Source organism: Bufo bufo, chromosome 3 (genome assembly GCF_905171765.1).
Source record: "Bufo bufo chromosome 3, aBufBuf1.1, whole genome shotgun sequence".
NCBI classification, from domain to species: Eukaryota; Metazoa; Chordata; class Amphibia; order Anura; family Bufonidae; genus Bufo; species Bufo bufo.
This window is the reverse complement of record NC_053391.1, coordinates 276,507,088-276,532,260: the sequence shown is the minus strand read 5'-3', so window position 1 is coordinate 276,532,260 and position 25,173 is coordinate 276,507,088. Positions and strand designations below refer to the sequence as shown.

The window sequence follows — 25,173 nt, the reverse complement described above, 5'->3', positions numbered from 1 at the left end:
GTGTCTCACATCAGATTGGTTCTTAAAATCCTCAGGGAGAATCATCTGTCCGTTAAATTAGAGAAATGTTAGTTTGGAGTTCAAGAGATTCCTTATCTCGGCTATATTCTTACTCCTCATTCATTTAAAATGGATCCCAGTAAGGTTCAGGCTATCCAAGACTGGGTAAGACCATCCTCCTTAAAGGCACTCCAACGCTTTCGCCAATTTTTACCGTAAATTCATAAAGAATTTTTCTGTTATTGCCAAGCCCCTTACTGACTTAACTAAAAAAGGTTCTGATCTGGTTAACTGGTCGTTGGAGGCCTGTCGGGCCTTTGATACCCTTAAAAATTGTTTTCAGATGGCTCCAGTGTTGGTTTAGCCCGATACCGAGGAACCTTTTCTGGTGGAGGTTGATGCCTCAGAGGATGGTGTGGGGGCCATCCTTTCTCAGGGGTATTCTAAGCTCACTAATTTAAGGCCATGCGCCTTCTTCTCTCGTGAGTTCTCTCCTTCGAAGAGAAATTATGATATTGGAAACCGCGAATTACTGGCCATAAAATGGACATTTGAGGAATGGATGGATTTTTTAGAAGGGGCTAGACACCGTATTACTGTCCTCACCGATCATAAGAACTTAGTGTTTCTTGAGGCGGCCAAACGCCTTAATCCTAGACAAGCCAGATGGGCCCTGTTTTTTACTCGTTTTAATTTTTCTGTTACTTTCAGACCAGGTAGTAAAAATATTAAGACAGATGCCTTATTCCGGAGTTTTAATGCCTTCCAACCTCCTGACACCCCCTTCCCCCTAGAACCCATCTTGCCGGCAAGCATCTTTGTGGCAGCAATTTCTGCGGATCTTTCCTCTGAGATTCAACTTGCTCCTCCACAAACACCGGCAGATAAGTTATTTGTTCCTGAGTGCTTTCGTTTTCAATTTTTGGGTGAATGTCATGACTCCGTGCTCTCTGGTCATCCAGGTATTGCTTCCAATAAGGAATTGCTGCTGAGGTCTTTCTGGTGGCCCACTTTGTCTAAGGATGTACGGTCTTATGTTTTGGCTTGCGATGTTTGTGCCAGGTCTAAGACCCCGAGAACACTTCCCGCTGGTGAACTACAACCACTACCCATTCCCTGCAAGCCATGGTCTCACATTTCCATGGATTTTATTTCTGATCTGCACCCTTCTGAGGGGAAATCAGTGGTGTGGGTAGTGGTTGACCGTTTTACCAAGATGGTGCACTTTGTTGCTTTAAGTAAGCTCCCTGATGCAAAGACCTAAGCATCTATCACGGTCGGCGTGGCTATCACATACGTGACACAGAGGGAGGGAACGAGGAAGGCCCTGCCCAAGTGAGAGGGAAGATGGTGACCCCTGACTCACCTGGCGGCTGGCACCTGGCTGCCCTGACGTCCCTAGACGGGTTCCTCACCCGTACGCCGATCACGTGCCTAAAGCCCTGGCTTTCCCTGAGCTGAGCCCTAGGTAGTGAACAGGGCGATGGGAACACTAGTCCGCACCACTAACTCTAAGGGAAAACACCAAGGGGAGGACAGACAACACAGACTCAACATATATTCCCAGATGGGCGACAACAGGAGACAACAATAAGCCCAACAGGGATCCGGAGGGTAGCACTCAGGAACGACACGCGGGATTCACCACTCCAGTGGGTCAGTATAGATGTCCAGGCAGGAAGCTCTATAACTGGCAACTAGAGAAGTGTGAGGGGAGAATATAAGGAGGTAGGGAGTGGCAGACAAGAAACAGCTGAGGAGGAGAAGCTACGGATCCCTGAGAGAGACAAAAAGGATAGCAAGGCAAACACAGAAAACAATCACTAAAAGACAACGTGATCTTTAGATATAGAGCGCGCAGCCACCCGCTGCGACTTCCTGACCCCGGGTATAACGGAGTCAGACGTGGCTCTTGATACCCTCGTGACAGCATCCTTGTTCATTGAACATGTGGTACGTCTGCATGGTGTCCCTGAGAATATCGTCTCTGATAGAGGCGTTCAGTTTGTTTCTGGAGAGCTTTTTGTCGAAGATGTGACATCTCGTTATCCTTTTCGTCTGCTTTCCATCCACAGACCAATGGGCAGACGGAACGGTTAAATCAGGCAGTTGAGCATTTTCTAAGGTGCTATGTATCACATAACCAACTCTTATGGGTGAGATACCTCCCGTTGGCAGAATTCGCTATTAACAATCAAGTTAATTCTTCTACGGGGGTGTCTCCTTTTTTTTGTAACAGTGGTTTGCATCCTTGCTTTTGTTCTAGTCCCTCTGTATCCTCACTTAACCCGCAGGCAGATTCTTTTACCTCTAGACTGTGCACAGTCTGGGCACAGGTTCAAACGAACCTGGAAAAGGCCCAGGAAACCCAGTGTAAACATGCCAATAAGATACGTTCTAAGGGGGTAAATTTTGTACTCGGCGATAAGGTGTGGTTGTCGACTAAGAATCTTGCTTTGAAACAGTGTTCTAGGAAATTCTCTCCGCGTTTCATTGGACCATACAATATTATTGAAGTTGTTAACCCAGTGTCTTTTAGACTTAGGCAACGACTTATGAAACACATCATGAATACGAAAGGAGTCGGGTAGCTTAAGAGATATGTGTCACCAGTGGTTCTGGTTAAAAAACCTCCTCCACCTGTGGAGGTTGAAGGTCAGGAGGAATTCATCATCTCTAGAATTATTGATGTTAGAAAGGTTAGGAACTCCTTTCAATACCTGGTCCACTGGAAAGGCTATGGACCCGAGGAGAGGTCTTGGGTCCCAGCTACTAAGATCCACGCCCTGAGGTTCATCAAGAAGTTTCATGATGAACATCCTGGGAGATTTGTACCCAAGGGCTTGGGTCCGGTGGCCCCTCGTAAAAGGGGGGGTACTGTAACGGGGCGCCGAAGGCGCACTCGGTCTCCCATCAGCCGCAGACCTGCTGCTTAGCTTCGGGAGCGAGGATCTTTGTTCAGCCTCGTTCCCAGGGAGGCTTTTGCTAGCTGGGAGGCTCCCTGCTAATAGGTCTACCTTGAGCGCCGAGCTGATCACTCAGTGCTCGACTTGTTTGTTTGTCTGTCGGTCATGTGACGCTGGCCACGTCACATGACCCTTACTCCCCACTATAAATACAGGCAACCTGCTGGCTACAGGTTGCCTGTGATTTTGGTCCCTTAGGCTGTGTATTATTATTGTTATTTTGCTTACCTTTGGATTTGACCCTTGATCTGCTTCCTGACACCTCCTCTGCCTGCTCCCTGAACCTTGACGCTACCTCTCGGATTTTAACCTCTGCTTGCTTTTGGATTTAGTCTTTGACTCTTCTCTTCTACTGACGTGACCACCTGGACTGACCCCGGCTAGTTGACCCGCCTCACCCTTCTGTTTTTGGTGGTACCTTACTTGTTCCACCTCTCTGTCCGCTCTAGTGCTACCTCTCATTGGCTGTCCGCTTCCCTGCTGTCTCTATCTCTCTGCTTGCACTTACTCAGGTCACAACTGTCGCCCAGTTGCGCCCCGTCACCTAGGGCGGGTGGTGCAAGTAGGCAGGGACAGGGGACCGGGGGTGACAGCTCAGGGGAGCACCTCCGCTCTATCTTTATACCCGCGACTCTACCCCGTGACACACTGACTAATGCGGCAGAGGCCTCAGATGGAGTGTTTTTTTAAAGCCAGAAAATTATTAACCCCTTAAGGACCTATTTCACCTTAAGGACTTGGCCATTTTTTGCAAATCTGACCAGTGTCACTTTAAGTGCTCATAACTTTAAAACGCTTTGACTTACCCAGGCTGTTCTGAGATAGTTTTTTCGTCACATATTGTACTTCATGACACTGCTAAAATTGGGTCAAAAAATTTTTTTTGCATAAAAAAAAATACTATTTTTACCGAAAATTTTGAAAAATTAGCAAATTTCAAAGTTTCAGTTTCCCTACCTCTGTAATACATAGTAATACCCCAAAAAATTGTGATGACTTTACATTCCCCATATGTCTACTTCATGTTTGTAGCATTTTGGGAATTATATTTTCTTTTTTGGGGATGTTACAAGGCTTAGAAGTTTAGAAGCAAATTCTGAAATTTTTCAGAAATCTTCAAAATCCCAATCTTCAGTTCAGGTTTGAAGTCATATTGTGAGGCTTAGATAATAGAAACCTCCCAAAAATGACCCCATTCTAGAAACTACACCCCTCAAGGTATTCAAAACAGTTTTTTCAAACTTTATTAACCCTTTAGGTCTTCCACAAGAGTTAATGGCAGATTGAGAAACAATTTTGAAATTTCTATTTTTTGGAAAATTTTCCTATATAATCAATTTTTTCCAGGAGTAAAACAAGGGTTAACTGCCAAACAAAATTCAAAATGGGTTGCCCCGATTCTGTAGTTTTCAGAAACACCCCATATGTGGTCGTAAACTACTGTTTGGCCGAACGGGAGCACATAGAAGGAGGGGAACACCATATGGGTTTTGGAGGCAGATTTTGCAGGACTGGTTTTGTTTATACCATGTCCCATTTGAAGCCCCCTGTTGCACCCCTAGAATAGAAATTTCAAAAAAGTGACTCCATATAAGAAAGTACACCCCTCAAGGTATTCAAACTGGTTACAAACTTTGTTAACCTTTTAGGTGTTCCACAAGAGTTAATGGCAGATGGAGAAACAATTTTGAAATTTCTATTTTTTGGAAAATTTTCCAATATAATACATTTTTTCCAGGAGTAAAACAAGGGTTAACTGCCAAACAAAACTCAAAATGGGTTGCCCTGATTCTGTAGTTTGCAGAAACACCCCATATGTGGTCGTAAACTACTATTTGGCTAAACGGCAAGACATAGAAGAAGGGGAACGTCATATGGTTTTTGGAAGGCAGATTTTGCTGGACTGGTTTATTTACACCATGTACCCTTTCAAGCCCCCTGATGCACCCCTAGAGTAGAAACTCAATAAAAGTGACCCCATCTAGGAAACTACGGGATAAGGTGGTTGTTGTTTTGGGACTATTTTAGGGGTAAATATGATTTTTGGTTGCTCTATATTACTCTTTTTTTGAGGCAATGTAACAAAAAAATTAAATTCTAAATTGTTTCTACATTCGCTATTTAGTTTTGTGGAACACCTAAAGGGTTAACATAGTTTGTAAAGTAACTTTTGAATACCTTGAGGGGTGTAGTTTCTTAGATGGGGTCACTTTTTTTGGAGTTTCTAGTCTAGGCTACATCAGGGGGGGCTTCCAATGGGACATGGTGTCAAAAATAACAACTGTCCATCAAATCTGCCTTCCAGAAACCGTATGAGTTCCCTTCGTTCTATGTTCTGCCGTGCGGCTATATAGCCATTTACGACCACATATGGGTGTTTCTGCAAACTACAGAATCAGGCCATAAATATTGAGTTTTTGTTTGGCTGTTAACCCTGCTTTATTACCGGCAAAAAGGATTCAAATGGAAATTTTGCCCAAAAATGGGTGTTTTGGCACCGTTTTTATTTTATATTTTTAACACCGTTCATCCGAGGCGTTTGGGCAAAAGTTATTTTTTATAGCGACGACTTTTACGCACGCGACGATGCCCAATATGTATGGTTCTCAGACTTTGGAGACACAGACATCCTAAAAAACTGCGGCCCTCCAGATGTTGTAAAACTACAATTCCCACCATGCCCTGCTGATGGCTATAGGTTGTCTGGGCATGCTGGGAGTTATAGTTTTACAACATCTGGAGGGCCGCAGTTTGAGGATGCCTGCACTAAAAACTAATATTTTTGTGGAAAAAAAAAATTGTTTCCGTGTCTCCAAAGTCTGAGAGCCATAGTTTCTTATGTTCTCCAGTGGACTGTTGGGGATTATAAAATGTAGTACCCATGGAAGTGTGATACTCCCTGAAGCAATCGATAATGCAGTGGCCCGGTAATGATCGGTGCAAGTGTCGCACTGAGTGGTGGTGTCCTTCCGTATCCCCCTCCTGCGGACACACTGTGCACTTTTTTTGGGTTCGTCCCTTCTTTCCAGTATGGGGGACCACACCTGGAAAGTGTTGGCCAGGGACGATCCGGGCGCCTCCAATTCCCGAGGTACTCCGGCCTGCTCTTTCCCGGTCCGAAAAGATCAGGTCCTTGAGGACTGCCTCATAGAATTGGAGGAATGTCCCTGTGCTGCCAGCGCTTCGGGATAGTACAAAAGAGTTGTACATGGCAACCTGCACCAAGTAGACCGCAACTTTTTTGTACCATGCCCGGGTTTTGCGCATGGCGTTATATGGCGTGAGGACTTGATCAGAGAGATCAACTCCTCCCATATACCGATTGTAGTCGACGATACAATTGGGCTTGAGGACCGTTGCCGCGGTACCTCGCACAGGGACAGGGGTGGTGCTGTTACCGTGGATTGTGGACAGCATAAGGACATCCCTCTTGTCCTTATACCTGACCATCAACAGGTTTCCACTGGTAAGGGCACGGGTCTCACCCCTGGGGATAGGTACCTGGAGAGGGTAGGCAGAGAGGCCGCGTTGATTTTTTTCCGCACGGTACCACAAGCGAACGTGGATCTGGCGGCAAGGGACCTGAACAAGGGAATGCTGGTATAAAAGTTGTCCACGTACAAGTGGTAACCGTTATCCAGCAGTGGGTGCATAAGGTCCCACACGAGTTTCCCGGTAACACCCAGAGTGGGGGGACATTCTGGGGGTTGAATCCGGGAATCTCGCCCCTCGTACACACGAAATTTGTAAGTGTACCCTGAGGTACTCTCACAAATTTTGTATAGCTTCACGCCATACCTCGCCCGCTTTGTGGGAATATATTGGCGGAAACTGAGTCTCCCCTTGAAGGCAACGAGAGACTCATCAACCGCGACCTCCCTTCCAGGTACGTAGGCCTGCTGAAATGTGGCCCCAAAGTGATCGATGACCGGCCGTATCTTATACAGCCGGTCATAGGCAGGATCACCTTGGGGTGGACATGCTGCATTATCGGAATAATGCAGACATTTCCGGATGGCCTCAAACCGGGGACGTGTCTGGTGGTGGGGGTGTCACGACTGTGACTGATCCAGACAGGTCTGGGAGGAGAAGGTCGCAGCGACTTGCTACTCGCGATAGCTTGTGAGTTTGCTCCATGGTTCAGGGTATGTCATCCGGGTTTTGCCTTGTGAACCTTTTTGTCCTGACTGGGAGTTTGTAGGTATCCTTCTCAGGTGAGTCCTGTCTGCCACTCCCAGCTACTATATTAGTTTCAGTTTCACTTGCAGTCATTGCCAGATATAGTCCTTACTTCCAGTTCTATTCTGACCTTTGAAGGAGATCGTTTGATGGTGTTGTTGCTGTGGAGCTCTTGTCCGGCGTGGACTGTCGTGATTGGGATCGCCTTCTCTGCTCGTGACTGGATAAGTCTATCTCTGCTATAGTTTGTTTGTTGCTGTCTTCCCCTGCTGTTCTCCTAGACATGAGTGATGGTGACTAGTGCTCCCATCGGCCTTTCCCCACTCTAGGCTTGTAAGGGTGACTGAGGGTTTAGGCATCCTGCTCGCCGCACGGGTTCACACCCCGTCTAGGGTATCAGGGCAGACAGGTGCCAGCTTAGGGTTAGTCAGGGGTGGCCATACTATTCCCATCCGTAGATAAGGGTCCCTCTTCCCCTCCATCTGGTGCGACACGACTGCTGCTGGGATAGCGGTCGTGACAGTATATCTGGCCTTTTAAAAAAAAAACTTTTTTTTTTTTTTTTGCTTGCTGTTTTGCTTTGTATTTTTCTGTTCCACTATGGATCCGGTTACGGTTTTGGCGAAACAATTACAGGGATTATCCCTTGAAGTGGCAGGATTAAAAGCAACAGTGCTGCAGCAGCAGCAGCCATCCTTGGGTTCCACCGTTGCTACGGGAAACCAAGGTACTCCTGAGCCAAAAGTGGCTTTACCTGATAGGTTCTCAGGAGGGAGAGACCAATTTGTAACCTTCAGAGAAGCTTGCAAATTGTTCTTCAGGTTACGCCCTAGATCCTCCGGCGGTGAGGAACAACGGGTGGGCATTGTAATTTCTCTCCTGCAAGGAGATCCGCAGGCTTGGGCTTTCTCCCTACCATCAGACTCTCTGGCCTTACGATCAGTGGAGGAGTTTTTTGAAGCCCTGGGTCTCGTATATGATGACCCGGACAGGGTCTCACTGGCTGAGTCTAAGCTACGTAGACTTCGGCAAGAGAACCGGTCTGCTGAACTATATTGTTCCGAATTCCGTAGGTGGGCTACTGATACGTTATGGAACGACTCGGCCCTTAGGAGTCAGTTCTGCCAGGGGTTGTCTGAAAAAATTAAAAGACGCGCTGGCGGTATACGAGGTCCCTGGGTCTCTGGAGGCTGCTATGTCTCTGTCCATAAGAATCGACAGACGACTCAGGGAGAGACTATTAAATTTTACGGAGGCCTCTATAGGGCAGGGATCGGTTTGTTATGATCCAGTCGAACCAATGCAAATAGAGGGCGCCACTAGATGGGTGAATCCTCCTAAGTTCCGCCGTAGGTCAGAGGTTTGTTTTCGTTGTGGGGGGAGGGGTCATTTTGTAAAGGTTTGTCCCTCAGAACCCAAGAGACCACAAACAAAGGAGCCGCCGGAAAACTAGAGTCCCCAGATTGTGCGGAGGATAACAGTCTGGGCGTATTCGTTTCCTCCATACGCATGTCTCAGTTTTTGTTGTCCGCTACCGTTGAGGCGGGCAATAAGACTGAGATCTGTTCCGTATTTTTGGACGGTGGGGCGGGGGTCAACTTGGTGGATTCACTGTTTGCTCAGGCTCTGGGTTTTACTCCGGAACCGATACGCAGAACTATTCCTGTTTTTGCCATCGACTCCTCCCCTCTTACTCAGAAAGAGTTAACTCAGATCATCCATAATATCCATCTGCAGGTAGTGGACCTCCATAAAGAGCATATCTCTTGTTATGTCCTGGACGGTCTTCCGGCTCCTATGGTATTGGGGCTTCCCTGGCTGGTGACTCACAATCCAGTGGTGGATTGGCAGGCCGGGGAGATTGTGGAGTGGAGTGAAGATTGTAAGAACAACTGCTTGAGTAGTAGGTGCTCTACACTCTCTGTAACATCTTTACCTGCCTTTCTGTCAGATTTTATGGATGTGTTCTCTGAGAAGGGTTGTCAGGGGTTACCACCTCATCGTCCATATGATTGCCCGATTAATCTATTACCTGGGGCAAAACTACCTAAAACCCGGTTATACAATCTTTCCGGCCCGGAGAGGAAGGCTATGAAAGATTATATTTCGGAGAGTTTGGCTAAGGGACACATCAGACCCTCTTCTTCACCTGTGGCTGCAGGGTTCTTTTTCGTTAAAAAGAAAGATGGGGGCCTACGTCCTTGCCTGGATTTCCGGGAATTAAACCGGATAACTATCCGAGATCCCTATCCTCTTCCTCTCATTCCCGACCTCTTTAATCAGGTTGCTGGTGCTAAATGGTTCTCCAAAATGGATCTCAGAGGAGCCTATAACCTGGTTCTCATCAAAGAGGGGGATGAGTGGAAGACGGCTTTTAATACTCCGGAAGGGCATTATGAAAATCTGGTCATGCCATTTGGTCTTACTAATGCGCCTGCGGTATTCCAACATTTTGTCAACGATATTTTTAGTCACCTTATCGGGAGATTTGTTGTGATATATCTTGATGACATCCTGGTCTATTCCCCGGATCTGGATACACATAAGATCCATCTGAGACAAGTGCTGCAGATATTAAGGGCCAACAAATTGTTTGCTAAGTTAGAAAAATGTGTGTTCGCCGTAAAAGAACTGCCATTTCTAGGGTATGTGTTGTCTGATTCAGGTTTCCGCATGGATCCAGAGAAAGTCCGGGCGATTATAGACTTGGATCTGCCTGAGAACCTGAAGGCATTGCAACGCTTCCTGGGGTTTGCCAATTTTTATAGAAAGTTTATAAAGAACTATTCCTTGGTGGTCAAACCACTGACGGACATGACCCGAAAGGGATCTGATTTTTCCAAATGGTCACATGCAGCCAAAACTGCCTTTGCATCTCTGAAGGAGAGATTCACCTCGGCCCCTATTCTTGTACAGCCAGATGTCTCGCTTCCTTTTATTGTAGAGGTTGACGCATCAGAGGTGGGGGTGGGAGCGGTACTATCTCAGGGCCCGTCCCCTGGTGAATGGCGTCCGTGTGCTTTCTTTTCGAAGAAATTGTCTACTGCAGAAAGGAACTAGGATATTGGCAACAGGGAACTTTTGGCTATTAATTTGGCTTTTGAGGAGTGGCGTCATTTTTTGGAGGGGGCGGTTCATCCCGTCACGGTGATTACTGATCACAAAAAACTTATTATATCTGGAGTCTGCTAAACGTCTCACCCCTAGACAGGCTTAGTGGTCGCTATTTTATACTAGGTTTAATTTTGTAATAACCTATCGTCCGGGGGCAAAAAATACTAAGGCGGATGCATTGTCTCTAAGTTTTCCTGGAGGGGGTGATGTTGAGGTACCAGAGCCCATTTTGCAAAAGGGGGTGGTGGTCTCTGCATTACACTCAGGTTTAGAGGGGAGGGTGTTGGAAGCTCAGGGGGACGTCCCGGCCTCCTGCCCCTCGGGTAAACTGTTTGTGCCAGAAAATTTACGCCTGGAGATACTAAAAGAACACCATAACTCCACACTGGCAGGACACCCAGGTAGTAGGGCAACCTCTGAATTAGTGTCTCGTCTGTTCTGGTGGCCTAAGTGGCGCCAGAAGGTGTTGAATTTTGTGTCTGCATGTGCTACCTGTGCTCGTTCTAAGGTAGATCATACTCGTCCGGCAGGGCGTCTTTTACCTCTAGCCATCCCCAACAGGCCTTGGACGCACCTATCAATGGATTTCATTACGGATCTACCAGTATCAGCGGGGAAAACTGTTATTCTTGTAGTTGTTGATGGCAGTCTTGAGTTTCAGGTAGAAAAGATTGTTGACTCACGATATGTTCGCCGCTCTCTTCAGTACCTGGTGCACTGGAGAGGTTATGGTTCCGAAGAGAGAATGTGGGTTCCAGCTTCAGAGATAAAAGCGGACAGACTCATTCGGGCTTTTCATAGCTCCCATCCGGAGAGGCCTGGTCTTGAGGGTCCAGGGGCCCCTCGTAGAAAGGGGGGTACTGTCACGACTGTGACTGATCCAGACAGGTCTGGGAGGAGAAGGTCGCAGCGACTTGCTACTCGCGATAGCTTGTGAGTTTGCTCCATGGTTCAGGGTATGTCATCCGGGTTTTGCCTTGTGAACCTTTTTGTCCTGACTGGGAGTTTGTAGGCATCCTTGTCAGGTGAGTCCTGTCTGCCACTCCCAGCTACTATATTAGTTTCAGTTTCACTTGCAGTCATTGCCAGATATAGTCCTTACTTCCAGTTCTATTCTGACCTTTGAAGGAGATCGTTTGATGGTGTTGCTGTGGAGTTCTTGTCCGGCGTGGACTGTCGTGATTGGGATCGCCTTATCTGCTCGTGACTGGATAAGTCTATCTCTGCTATAGTTTGTTTGTTGCTGTCTTCCCCTGCTGTTCTCCTAGACATGAGTGATGGTGACTAGTGCTCCCATCGGCCTTTCCCCACTCTAGGCTTGTTAGGGTGACTGAGGGTTTACACCCCGTCTAGGGTATCAGGGCAGACAGGTGCCAGCTTAGGGTTAGTCAGGGGTGGCCATACTGTTCCCATCCGTAGATAAGGGTCCCCCTTCCCCTCCGTCTGGTGCGACACGACTGCTGCTGGGATAGCGGTCGTGACAGGGGGGGGGCAAGTGGCAGGGGGGGTCTGGGGTCTGATGGATGGATCAAAGAAAGTTTGGAATAAATTTTTCATTTTTATTTTTATTTTTTCCTAACTAACTTTTCCCTTCTTTCCCTGCCTAACGGTGCCTCTCCCTCACTGACCCTAACCTACCTGGGTGGCGATGGGTGCAGGAGGGTGATGGATGCCGATTAGGGGGACACAGGAGCTGGTGCTGAACGGTGCTGCACGGTCAGGGTGCTGGACAGGAAGAGGAGGGGAGAGAGGAGCGCAGGAAGTTTGAATCTCGCGCCTCTCTCCCCTGCACCAATCAGCACCCTGGACAGCGGTGTTCAGCACCAGGGCCAGCACCGCCTCTCCAAATCCTCGGACTGCGATAGGTGGCGTATAATTATGCCACCGATCGCAGGCTTTTTCCGGTTCATCTGGTCACAGGACACCCAAATGGACCGGAAACACAGAAAACCGCAGGTCTGAATTGACCTGCGGTTTTCTGCGATCATCGATGCAGGGGGGGGGGGTCAAATGACCCCCCCCTGCATTGTTACGGGATGCCGGCTGAATGATTTCAGCCGAAATCCCGTTCCGATTAACCACTGGGGCGCCGGAATACCGATTTCAAGTTAGGACGTACCGGTACACCCTGAGTCCTTAAGAACTCGGGAAATAGGGCGTATTACGCCCTGCGTCCTTAAGGGGTTAAAGTATTTCAAGCTTGTTTTTAACATTCACAGATGCAGCAAATGCTGCAATATTAAGTATTTTGCCCAAAAAGGGTGTTTTTTTAAAACCCAGAAAATTATAGCTGTATTTCTAGCTTAAATTGCACACTAACTAATGCGGCAGAGGCCCCAGATGAAGAGTATTGCAAAAAATGGGTGTTTTTTAAAACCCTGAAAATTATTGAAGTATTTAAAGCTTGTTTTAACAATAACAGATGCAGCAAAGGCTGCAATAGTAAGTAAATGTGCAATAACTTACAATTCCAGCTCACCTTTGTATGAATACTCCGCGTGCACGGAAGGACCAGGGGATCCAGAGCATGAAGACAAAAGAGAAGATCCAGCACTTGTAGATGCTTTGTAGTAGAAATCTTCCATTTATTAAAGCAACATAAATCCACATACAGACAATGCAAACACAAGCGGTATTTTTTTCGTTAACGCGTTTCGGACAAAGTCCTTAGTCGTAACACAGGTTGCTGCTAAAGTGAGACAATAAATACTTCCTTCAAAAATACCACTCCCACTAAGTGGGGGTCAAAAAGGGGAGAAAATAGTCTAGCCAGACACCTGGTAGCAATCACATGTGGGTGTAGCACTGACAAGCATACCATGAAGCGTGGTCTACAATAATATGCTGCTATGTCAGTGCAACAAAATCCACATGGTGTGAACAGACACATGAAAAGACAATGTAAAAAATACACATTCAATTCTGGGATGGGTCCATCGACATACAATAGCAAAATGGATTCCGGGTCATGATTACCAAAAACAGGTTTTGAAAACAATTCATTGGTAAAAAAAATACATACGGTAAATTCTCTTTTTAAATTAAGACCTGAAGGCAGGGCTCGACAAATCCCAGGCGCCAGGTCGCCATGGCGACCAGGAATTTGGTCCTGGCGCTTGGGTATTTGTCAGCCTGTTTTCAAAGATGCGCTCTCGGCGCGCACCATGGTTTCCTGAGCCGGCACAGTGGAGAAGGAGAGGAGTCCCTCCCTCCCCACTGTGCGCGGCTGCCGCTGACCACCAATGAGAACAGAGTAGGAGGAGGAGGGGAGGGACTGTGGCCACTGCGCCACCAATGAATGCCTGAATACCAATGTGCCGCCCATATCCTGGCGCCAATGACTGCACGCTGTGATCCGCGCGATTAAGCCCTCAGTTGAGGGATTAATCGCGCGGATCACAGCGTCCTGTCAGAGGTCGGGTTCCGGGAATGCTTGTCTGCATTGGTGGCAGTGGGCAGTTCCGATCGGAGTCCCAGCAGTGTAATGCTGGGGCTCCGATCGGTTACCATTGCAGCCAGGAGTCACGCTACTGAAGTCCTGGCTGCGATGGTATGTTAGTGAGCAGCATTATACTCATGTGTGCCGTGGCCGCCGGGCGCTCCTTCTTCTGTCTGTGCGGCTCATTGCTAATGCTTATAGCATTAGTAATGCGCCGCACAGACCTATGAGAAGAAGGAGCTCCCGGCGATCACGGCGCACGTGAGTATAATGCTGCTCACTAACATACCATTGCAGCCAGGACTTCAGTAGCGTCCTGGCTGCCATGGTAACCGACACACATTTTCTCATACAAAGAGTTTTCTTTATTTTCATGACTATGAAGGCATCAAAACTATGAATTAACACATGTGGAATTATATACATAACAAACAAGTGTGAAACAACTGAAAATATGTCATATTCTAGGTTCTTCAAAGTAGCCACCTTTTGCTTTGATTACTGCTTTGCACACTCTTGGCATTCTCTTGATGAGCTTGAAACGCGTCAACTTTGCCCAAAATGGTTTTTTTTTTTTACTAACAGAATATGACAGCAGTATATAATGCTTGAATTTCACACGTACAGACTCAGCAAGGGCTTTAAAATTGAGTATTTTGCCCAAAAAGTTTTTTTTTTAAAACCCAGAAAAATAAAACGGTATTTCTAGCTTAAATAGCACACTGACTAATGCGGCAGAGGCCCAAGTGTCACGGCGGGGAGTGGGGGAAGCCACCCACTGTGCGGTATCAAAAGGGTAAAAGGGGATCAGCCTGGCCAAAAGGAGTAACAAGGGAGCAGACCACCTCCTACAGCGTCCCTAATCCTCTCCCTGACTCCTCACCGTATGAGCGGACACCGATGGTAGGACGACTCATACTCTGGATGAGTTAACATTGAGCTACATTAAAGGACACAGCACACATCACAAACCACACAGGAACCCAGGACACCCATAGCTGCAATAAACATGAAACAGGGGAATGTCTAGCAAACATGACACCAAACACCACCAGACATGTAACACCAAACTAGACATACAAACACCCTGAACATAACCCACTCCATACAAATAGGGACAGGAAGGGAAGGAGACATCGGTGTCCCACTAGGTGGCCCTAACACTGGAAGATGGAACAACCAGACAAAGAGCATAACTCCAGCACACACCAAGGTTGGAGTACAACTGACTCCTGGCCTAAAGCCACAGGTATAAGAAGCACAAGTGACCACAACCAGCAAGGTAGTTAACCCTTACAGCACCAGACAGGGGAAGGCTACAACATAAAGGGAAGTGCACACACCAGCACCACGTTGCCACCGGCAACAGCATGCGTGGCAACCATGTCACGGCGCACACAGCAAAGGCCATGACACCAAGATGGAGGTTATTGACAAAAATTGGTGTTTTTTCAAAGCCAGAAAAAATTCTAAGTATTTCAAGCTTGTTTTAACAATAACAGATGCAGCAAAGGCTGCAATATTAAGTACTTTGCCCAAAATGGGTGTTTTTTTTTACTAACAGAATATGACAGCAGTATATAACGCTTGAATTTCACACGTACAGATGCAGCAAGGGCTGTAAAATTGAGTATTTTGCCCAAAAAGGGTGTTTTTTAAAACCCAGAAAATTATAGCTGTATTTCTAGCTTAAATTGCACACTGACTAATGCGGCAGAGGCCCAAGATGGAGGTTATTGCCAAAAATGGGTGTTTTTTCAAAGCCAGAAATTTTTTTAAGTAATTAAAGCTTGTTTTAACAATAACAAATGCAGCAAAGGCTGCAATATTAAGTACTTTGCCCCAAATGGGTGTTAAAATAACAGAATATGACAGCAGTATATAACTCTTGAATTTCACACTGACAGATGCAGACATGGCCACAAATTAAGTATTTTTCACAAAATGGGTGTTTTTTGAATAACAAAATATGACAGCAGTATATAACGCTTGAATTTCACACGTACAGATGCAGCAAGGGCTGTAAAATTGAGCATTTTGCCCAAAAAGGGTGTTTTTTAAAACAGAAAATTATAGCTGTATTTCAAGCTTAAATTGCACACTGACTAATGCGCAAAGGCACCAGATGTAGGATATTGCCAAAAATTTGTGTTTTTTTAAACCCAGATTATTGCAGTATTTCAAGCTTGGATTTGAATGTCACAAAAGCACATATGCAGTGCTGGTGCACTGAGCTTGCATAAAATGGCCGCCGCCACCCACCTAACTAACTAATAAAAGTTATTTTTCTCTGTCACTGGCCTCAGAGCAGGGTAAAAAGATTGTGCACTGCACCCACACAACTAAATCTATGTAGATCGCGGAATTCAATTGCAGTTCTGATTAAATTTTCTTTCCTAGTCTCTCCATCACAGCAGCAGCATCCTCTCCCTACACTAGTAACAGCAGAGTGACGTGCAGCGCTACGTGACTCCAGCTTATATAGAGGCTGGGTCACATGCTGCACTGGCCAATCACAGCCATGCCATCAGTAGGCATGGCTGTGATGGCTTCTAAGGGCACAGAGTTAAACGCTTGTTGATTGGCTGCTCTGCAGCCTTTCAAGAAGCGCCAAGAAATCGCCGAACACAGAACCCGAACTTTTACTGAAATGTTTGGGTTCGGGGGTCCAAAAATGCTAAAGTTCGGTACAAACCCGTACTTTAAAGTTCGGGTTCGCTCAACCCTAATCATATTATGTTAACTTTATGGTTCAAGAGAAAGAGAAAAGTTATTTTTGTGGCTTTATTAATTGAGAAGAACTTAATTAATTGAGAAGAACTAATAGAGCATAAAAACAGCAGCTATATAAGCATAATAATAAGTTACATGCTGTACCAACTCAAGGGGGATCTCTCTGATTTTTATATCGATAGCATATTTTTAATTTACAAAAAAGGAAGAAATGCAAAGCATGCTTTAAAAAAAGGTAATGTATAGCCAAAACTTTATATTTGCTGGATTGCAGAAGATGGATTAAAGGACTTCTTTTCACCTTTTCAAAAACTAGTGCTTGTCTTGCTTTTCTTTTTTTACTTTCCAAGGGGCTAAATTATGGACCTAGCACCAGTTAGAGCACACAAAGTACTTCTTTGGAATATACAAGGGGTGCTGTATTATTTTTTTTTATGTTTGTACTATTTTTAGGTTTGGTCAGTAAAATCAGATCATTGGGAGTCTAACTCCCGGCACCCCTGCCAGCTGTTCTGCAGTAGCTTCGGAATCGGAAGTACTGAGCTCCATCCACTGTATAGCGAATGGATAGACCTGGTTAGTGCATCAATTCTGTCATTCATTTAAATTGGAGCAATGTTGCTATACCTGATCAGTTGTTCTGTAGTAACTTCTGAGTCAGAACTAAACCTTTCCATCTACTGTGTAGTGGACATTGCAGGTTATTGCAGCACTGCAGCCATTCACTTAAATTGGAGCTTTGCTGCTTTAACTAACTAGCTCTATCCACTACACAGTGGACGGAGCTGTGTAGTTACAGCACCTATTTCCAGCGCTGGAGTTACTGCAGAAAATCATTACAATTTTTTTTTTAAAAAGTTCAAAAATATATAAAAAATAAAAAAATATCAAAGTTTAAAGGGAACCTGTCATCAACTATATGCTGACCTCACTGAAGGCAGCATAAAATGGTGACAGAAATGCTGATTTCAGCTGTGTGTCACTCATGAGCTAAAAGTAAGTGTTTGCTGAAAACCAGCATCATAATCATTGCAGCACAGGCCTTGAAAAGAGTCAAATCTACTTGAGAAGAGTCATGGTTATTCATAATCTCCTGCTCTCCCACCCATCTGCTGATGATTGGCAGCTCTCTCCTAGAGAGAAAGGGAGAAAACTAGGTAGAAGACTGTCAATCATCAGCAGGTGGGCAGGGAGAGCAGGAATTTATGAATAACCATGACTCTTCTCAGGTGGCTGTGACTCTTTTCGAGGCCTAGCCTGCAATGATTGTAATGTTGGTTCTCGGCAACCTCTTACTTTTAACTTTTAAATAACAGACCGCTGAAATCAACTCACCTGTTTCTACTTTTTACTGCCATTAGTATGGGCAGCATAAAGTTGATGACAGGTTCCCTTTAAATCACACCCCATATATATATATATATATATATATATATATATGTATGTGCAGTAAAAAAAGTAAATGAGGCGCACAGGAACACACAAAGACCAAGCAGAGGTGCACTCAGTAAAGTGGACTCACCCAGTCCACTAAAATAACGTAAAACTTGTGATAAATGAACTGGGCACTCTCAGGATACAGGGATCACACAGATATTTATTAATATATAAGGCAATAAAAACGACAATAAAAGAGAGAATATGGCCCTCCTGTAGGAAAGCTATGTATAAAACAGCACTTGCTCACTGTAACTGGCACTCTGACTCTAGATGGATATTATAAACTACACATGGCATATTCTTGCAATAAAACGACAATAAAAAGGTACATCATAGATTATTCACACAATAAAAAAATCGCACAGTTAAAACGCATACATATCGCAGATGCTGAATGTTCACTGGGAAAACTACAAATGCGAGTTGTTCCCCAACTCACTAGCAAAGTTCTGAAGCTCCAAGGTAACAGTTAGAGGCACCGTGACGTGATAGTCCCACAACAAAACAGGTATAGCGGCGTCCCGCTCTATATTCAACCAGTAGCGTCCCACTGGGCTAATAGCATTTGAGTCTTGTTAAATCTCTTGTCAGCAAATATTTGATGAAAAAGATAGTCTTACCGGAAAGGTTCTCCTCACCACTTCGCTGCACACCGTCGCTCTGCTGGGTCGTGTTTTTAATTACCTCCAGACTTTTTTGAGCGGTCAGGTTGTTGAAATCCCACGTAGGTAAAAGTTTGGCATGTGCAGCCCGGTCTCTGCTGTAGGCTGTCACGGATTCCTTATACTTGAACCTTATCGTGATGTTGAGTAGTATGGTGCGAGGTTCCGGCACTATCTGTTGGTCCTCACTCCTTAAAAATTCGGGGTCCTGTTAGAGCTAGACGCGTTTCTGAAATTTGCGGCCATAGATAAGGTGAATAGAGATTGGAGGGGGGGCAACCATATCAACAAAATGTCAAGGTTGGACACACAGCGTATTTTCGAACTAAACACTCTACTCTCAGGAGGGCTAAATGCAGAATTTGAGTTGTTTGGTTTTCTCTAAAGTAGGGGTGGGTGCCCCCTGCTGAATGCCAACCCAACCTTTTTTGTCTATTAGGTGGGATGGTCCTTGGCAGTGGGCTCCCACTCCCTTCCTCACATATCCCCCCACTCCTACAACTTTACGGAATATTGAAAATATTGGAAATATCGAATGGCAAGACCCAAATAGTTATATTGAAACGGCTTATTAGTAGTATTGATTGATGAATTTTGTATTTTTTAGAAGTATGTTCTTAAGCTACTGTTTTTTATCACTTTGAAGTTATAGACTTAATTGTTATGTATTGTCCACTACCCAACAGACAGTAGGGACCATGAACAGATGTTTTATAATATTTTATTTTATTTTATTAAAAAAAAAAAATAATAATTGTTTGCAAAAACCGCATGAAAAACGCACCAAAACCGCATGGGTGTAGATACGTTTTTTGGTGCAATACAACCAGCAGAGAGAGAGATAAGTCACTGGTATGAATATTTTTTAAAACTGATATTGCTTTGATGTGTTTCTAATAGTTTTTGTATAAACATGATGTAGGTTATTGAACACTATTATTTATAAACTCAATATGCTGGAAGCATAAAAGAAACAAAGCTCCATGTGTTCTAGGAGCAAACATCAGCTCCAGTAAACTGTGGGTCCCGATTCCGGTCAGGATCCATGCCGGGTTTTGAAGAAGTAGTCTAGGACTATAAAAGGAAGCATTTTCAGGGGGACTGGTAGCTACTGAGGAAGGGGCAATCTTAAGCCCCGAAACGCGTCTAGCTCTAACAGGACCCCGAATTTTTAAGGAGTGAGGACCAACAGATAGTGCCGGAACCTCGCACCATACTGCTCAACACCACGATAAGGTTCAAGTATAAGGAATCCGTGACAGCCTACAGCAGAGACCGGGCTGCACATGCCAAACTTTTACCTATGTGGGATTTCAACAACCTGACCGCTCAAAAAAGTCTGGAGGTAATTAAAAACATGACCCAGCAGAGCGACGGTGTGCAGCGAAGTGGTGAGGAGAACCTTTCCGGTAAGACTATCTTTTTCATCAAATATTTGCTGACAAGAGATTTAACAAGACTCAAATGCTATTAGCCCAGTGGGACGCTACTGGTTGAATATAGAGCGGGACGCCGCTATACCTGTTTTGTTGTGGGACTATCACGTCACGGTGCCTCTAACTGTTACCTTGGAGCTTCAGAACTTTGCTAGTGAGTTGGGGAACAACTCGCATTTGTAGTTTTCCCAGTGAACATTCAGCATCTGCGATATGTATGCGTTTTAACTGTGCGATTTTTTTATTGTGTGAATAATCTATGATGTACCTTTTTATTGTCGTTTTATTGCAAGAATATGCCATGTGTAGTTTATAATATCCATCTAGAGTCAGAGTGCCAGTTACAGTGAGCAAGTGCTGTTTTATACATAGCTTTCCTATAGGAGGGCCATATTCTCTCTTTTATTGTCGTTTTTATTGCCTTATATATTAATAAATATCTGTGTGATCCCTGTATCCTGAGAGTGCCCAGTTCATTTATCACATATATATATATATATATATATATATATAAATTAAAAAATAAATACCTAATAAACATCATGGATATCAACGTGACCGAAAACGTCCGTACTATTTTTAAATATAAAAATATTTTTCCAATATGACGTATGGCAAAATTTTAAAAAGGGTCAAAATGGGCAATTTGCCATTTTTTCATTGCTTCTCTTACCCAAAAAAAGTTTTAAAAAAAGTGATCAAAAAGTAACACACACTCCGAAATGGTATCAATCAAAACTACATATTTCCCCTCAAAAACTGAACCAGTAGATATAACTATAAAAAAGTTATGGGGGTCAGAATATGGTGAAGTAGAAAAAAAATAATTTGTTTTTAAAAGTTGAACTTTTTACACTATTTAGACATATAAAAAACTTTACATATGGGGTATCATTGTAATCGTACTGACCCAGCGAATGAAGGGCATGGGTCAGTTTTGCCGCAAACAAAATGCCATGGGAACAAAACGTTATACAGTGAAGGAATTGTGTTTTTTCCAATTCCACCCCATTTGGAATTGTTTAACCGCTTACCACTACATTGTATGCCATAATGAATGGTGGCATTAGAAAGTACACCTTGTCCTGCATAAAATAAGTCCACATACAGCTATGTGAACGGAAATATAAAAATGTTATTGCTCAAGGAAGATAGGGAAGAAAAATGAAAAAACAAAAACAAAAAAACCTCCGGTAGTGTCAGGAATAAGGTTCGCCTTATCCTTAGTTATTATAACGTTTGCAGTGATTTATGTGTTTTATGATTATATATCGTACTGTAACATATTCCGGTGTGATTTACATATATATGCAGTGTCTATTTATTATGTTTTTGTATCTTCTGTATTACAAGGCCAGCATCCATGTTGGGGGTAATTAGTAACATAGTACATAAGGCCGAAAAAAGACATTTGTCCATCCAGTTCGGCCTGTCATCCTGCAAGTTGATCCAGAGGAAGGCAAAAAAACCTTGGTTTTAGGCTGCATAGAGAATTGGTTTAAGGCTGCATAGAGAGAGTCGAGCTGTCTGTCTCGTTCCTGGGAAACAGCCAAACTGCTCCCTGGGAGGTAGTTAGCACAGAGATGCTAACGAGGATGGGCCAGTTTACTGATCACACTTCAGGACAGGGGACTGCAGACTCTTTGGCCCCTTTTGTCAGCAGGGGGGTTACTAACCAGAGAATGAACAATAATTTGTAATCCTTTTTAACTTGTTCGGGAGGGGTAGATGTCTCCAGAGCCCAGATCATCACCTCTGGTATGATGGGGGCATTGCATGGACACCAGACATGGCGTATCAACGCTCCTTCATTTTTCCAAAATGATCTCGGAGCGTCCTGGACGTGTCTCGTTTGATATGCTAGGACTCGGAATGGTTAGATATGAATTATAAAGAAGGCCTAGGGCCTGTATCTTCACACCTGTTCCCTAGATGGCCAGGGGGGCAGGCTGCGTGTGTAATGAAGCTGAGCCTAGAGGGGCTGAGTTAGAGGCCTGCCACTTAAGGAAAGACATAACAATGTAATGCCTGGGATATAAGTGGGAGATCCAATCGAATTGGTTTGTGCACCATTACTCTGCCCAAATCTTCTGGGAAAAAAGGACTTTTACCACACAACTGCTAAGTATCAGAACTTTCTATGTTTTCTCCTTTTTATTTTACAATTGTTTGCCATTTATGTATGTCTCTTGTTAATCATTTTTTGTAACCAAGTGCTGTCCATTTTCCAAACATTAAACCTAAAAGTTTGATGGTTTGTCTTGTAACCTTAAAGGGAACCTGTCACCAGTTTTATGGTGTCCTAACTAAGGGCAACATAAATAAGTGATTGATTCTCTTAGCACAATGCTGGGTCACTTTCTTTAATTGACCCAGTCAATCTGCCAACATCTTGTATTGAAAAGCTCCAGCTGATAATGATGAGTCATGAATATTCATGAGCTCCTGACTCTCCCCGCCCACCTGCTGCTGAATGACAGTTTGTTTCCATATGAATCAGCAGCAGGTGGGGAGGGGAGTGGCTATAGCTCTGAATTAAATATACACTGGACTCAATGACATCACGCCGGACTCCAATCAGCTCATTAGCGTGCGGCGTGTGGCATCTTTGTGTGTATATTATGAGATAACCATCTGTCACACCAGTAAGTGAATACGTCTAAGGTACTTTTTAGTAGTTAATGATTGTATATAATTAGTTAGATTATAATCAAATATCCACATGACAGGTTCCCTTTAAGAACCTGTTAGTTCCATGAAGAGTGTGTGTGCAGTCTGAGGCTGTATGTTGTTTTTCCGTGAGTCTTACTACCGTGTGTGTGTCTGCTTGCGAGTGGAACACTCAGGGGTGTCCTTTCGACCTTATAATGGGCAGGTGGTGGCGGCAAAAGTTTTGTATTATTGCGTGGGTGTGCTTGCAGGCTTCAAGTGGCGGTTTATGCTCGAGTTATGGCCCAGTGCATCGTGTGAGGGCGTGAGGTGAATTGGCCTGAGGGGCTTGGGCTATCGTTGTCACGTGATGCGGTGGGCTGCGCTGGTCCCTGGTATGTGACCGTTATTGACTTATTATAAAGATAGGCCATGAGTATAACAATCCAGGAGAACCTCTTTAACTGAACACCATTCAGTGAAACTGGTGCACTTTTGACTTTACATTGAACAAGCAGCAAGAGGATAGTTTAATTTTTCAGAAATAGTTGATAATTGCCCATAGAAAAGGGTTATAGAGTATGTCATTTAGAGCTTGCTATATATGCATGATTTTGCTGTTTCACTTGGCTGGTAGGTCAGGACCTTGATTTAACATTTCCTGATTCCTTTTAATTGTAATACCTTTCAGATGAATGCCAGCATTCTGAGGCTACTTTCACACCTGCGTTAGGTGCGGATCCGTCTGGTATCTGCACAGACGGATCCGCACCTATAATGCAAACGCTTAGATCCGTTCAAAACGGATCCGTTTGCATTACCATGAACAAAAAAAAAAAAAAAAAAAAAAAATATTATTATTATTTATTTTTTTCATGATAATGCAAACGGGTCCGTTTTGACTTTACATTGAAAGTCAATGGGGGACGGATCCATTTCAAAATTGAGCCATATTGTGTCAACTTCAAACGGATCCGTCCCCATTGACTTACATTGTAAGTCTGGACGGATCCGTTTGCCTCCGCACGGCCAGACGGACACCCGAACGCTGCAAGCAGCGTTCAGGTGTCCGCCTGCTGAGCGGAGGACAAACGGTGCCAGACTGATGCATTCTGAGCGGATCCGCATCCACTCAGAATGCATTAGGGCTGGACGGATCCGTTTGGGGCCGCTTGTGAGAGCCTTCAAACGGAACTCACAAGCGGAGCCCCGAACGCTAGTGTGAAAGTAGCCTTAGGGCTCTTTCACACTTGCGTTGTCCTGTTCCGGCATAGAGTTCCGTCGTCGGGACTCTATGCCGGAAGAATCCTGATCAGGATTATCCCAATGCATTCTGAATGGAGAGAAATCCGTTCAGGATGCATCAGGATGTCTTCAGTTCAGGACCGGAACGTTTTTTGGCCGGAGAAAATACCACAGCATGCTGCGCTTTTTGCTCCGGTCAAAAATCCTGAACACTTGCCGCAAGGCCGGATCCGGAATTAATGCCCATTGAAAGGCATTAATCCGGATCCGGCCTTAAGCTAAACGTCGTTTCGGCGCATTACCAGATCCGACGTTTAGCTTTTTCTGAATGGTTACCATGGCTGCCAGGACGCTAAAGTCCTGGTTGCCATGGTAAAGTGTAGTGGGGAGCGGGGGGAGCAGTATACTTCCCGTCCGTGCGGCCCCCAGGGCGCTTCAGAGTGACGTCAGGGCGCCCCACGCGCATGGATGACGTGATCGCATGGATCACGTCATGCATGCGCATGGGGCGCTCTGACGTCATTCTGGAGCGCCCCGGGAGCCGCACGGACGGTAAGTATACTGCTCCCCCGCTCCCCACTACTACTATGGCAGCCAGGACTTTAATAGCGTCCTGGGTGCCATAGTAACACTGAACGCATTTTGAAGACGGATCCGTCTTCAAATGCTTTAAGTTCACTTGCGGTGTTACGGATCCGGCGGGCAACTCCGGCAAATGGAGTGCACAACGGATCCAGACAACGCAAGTGTGAAAGAGGCCTAACTCATGTTTATTTTAGGCCCAACATTCTGTGCAGATTAATTTTGTGTGTTTACACTGATCTAGGATTATGTTTTTGATACCAAATTCCAAATACACTGCAAAATTATAAATTCTAAAATCCACATTCTCTTCAGACACCATAAAGGCACATAGGTGATGCTGTTTTTTTAGTGTGTGATGTACAGTAATAATTCATTTTGATTACTTTTCAGACATTGCAAACCAGGTACTGCTTGTTGTGTTCACAATGGAGATGATCTTGAAGATCTATGCACTTGGTTTACAGTCATATTTTATGTCCCTCTTCAATCGATTTGACTGCTTTGTGGTATGCACAGGACTTCTTGAAGTCATGCTAGTTGCCAGTAACATCATGTCTCCACTTGGAATATCTGTTTTGCGGTGTATACGGCTTCTTCGGATATTTAAGATAACACGGTAAGCATGTACAAAATGTTTATTATTATTAATATTACAGAGGTTCAGTATAATGGCTTTCAAAAGTAATTTGTTTAGAAAGTAATAATGTAGAATATTGGATCTCATT

General features: G+C 44.7%; 1 protein-coding gene across 1 annotated transcript in view; it reads left to right on the top strand.

Moving 5' to 3' along the window:
* Window positions 1-25,173, top strand: part of CACNA1S (calcium voltage-gated channel subunit alpha1 S) — a 1,092,054-nt gene that overhangs the window by 262,723 nt on the left and 804,158 nt on the right. The window contains 1 exon segment of the mRNA XM_040424151.1: window positions 24,839-25,064. Coding sequence (XP_040280085.1) covers window positions 24,839-25,064 — 226 coding nt within the window.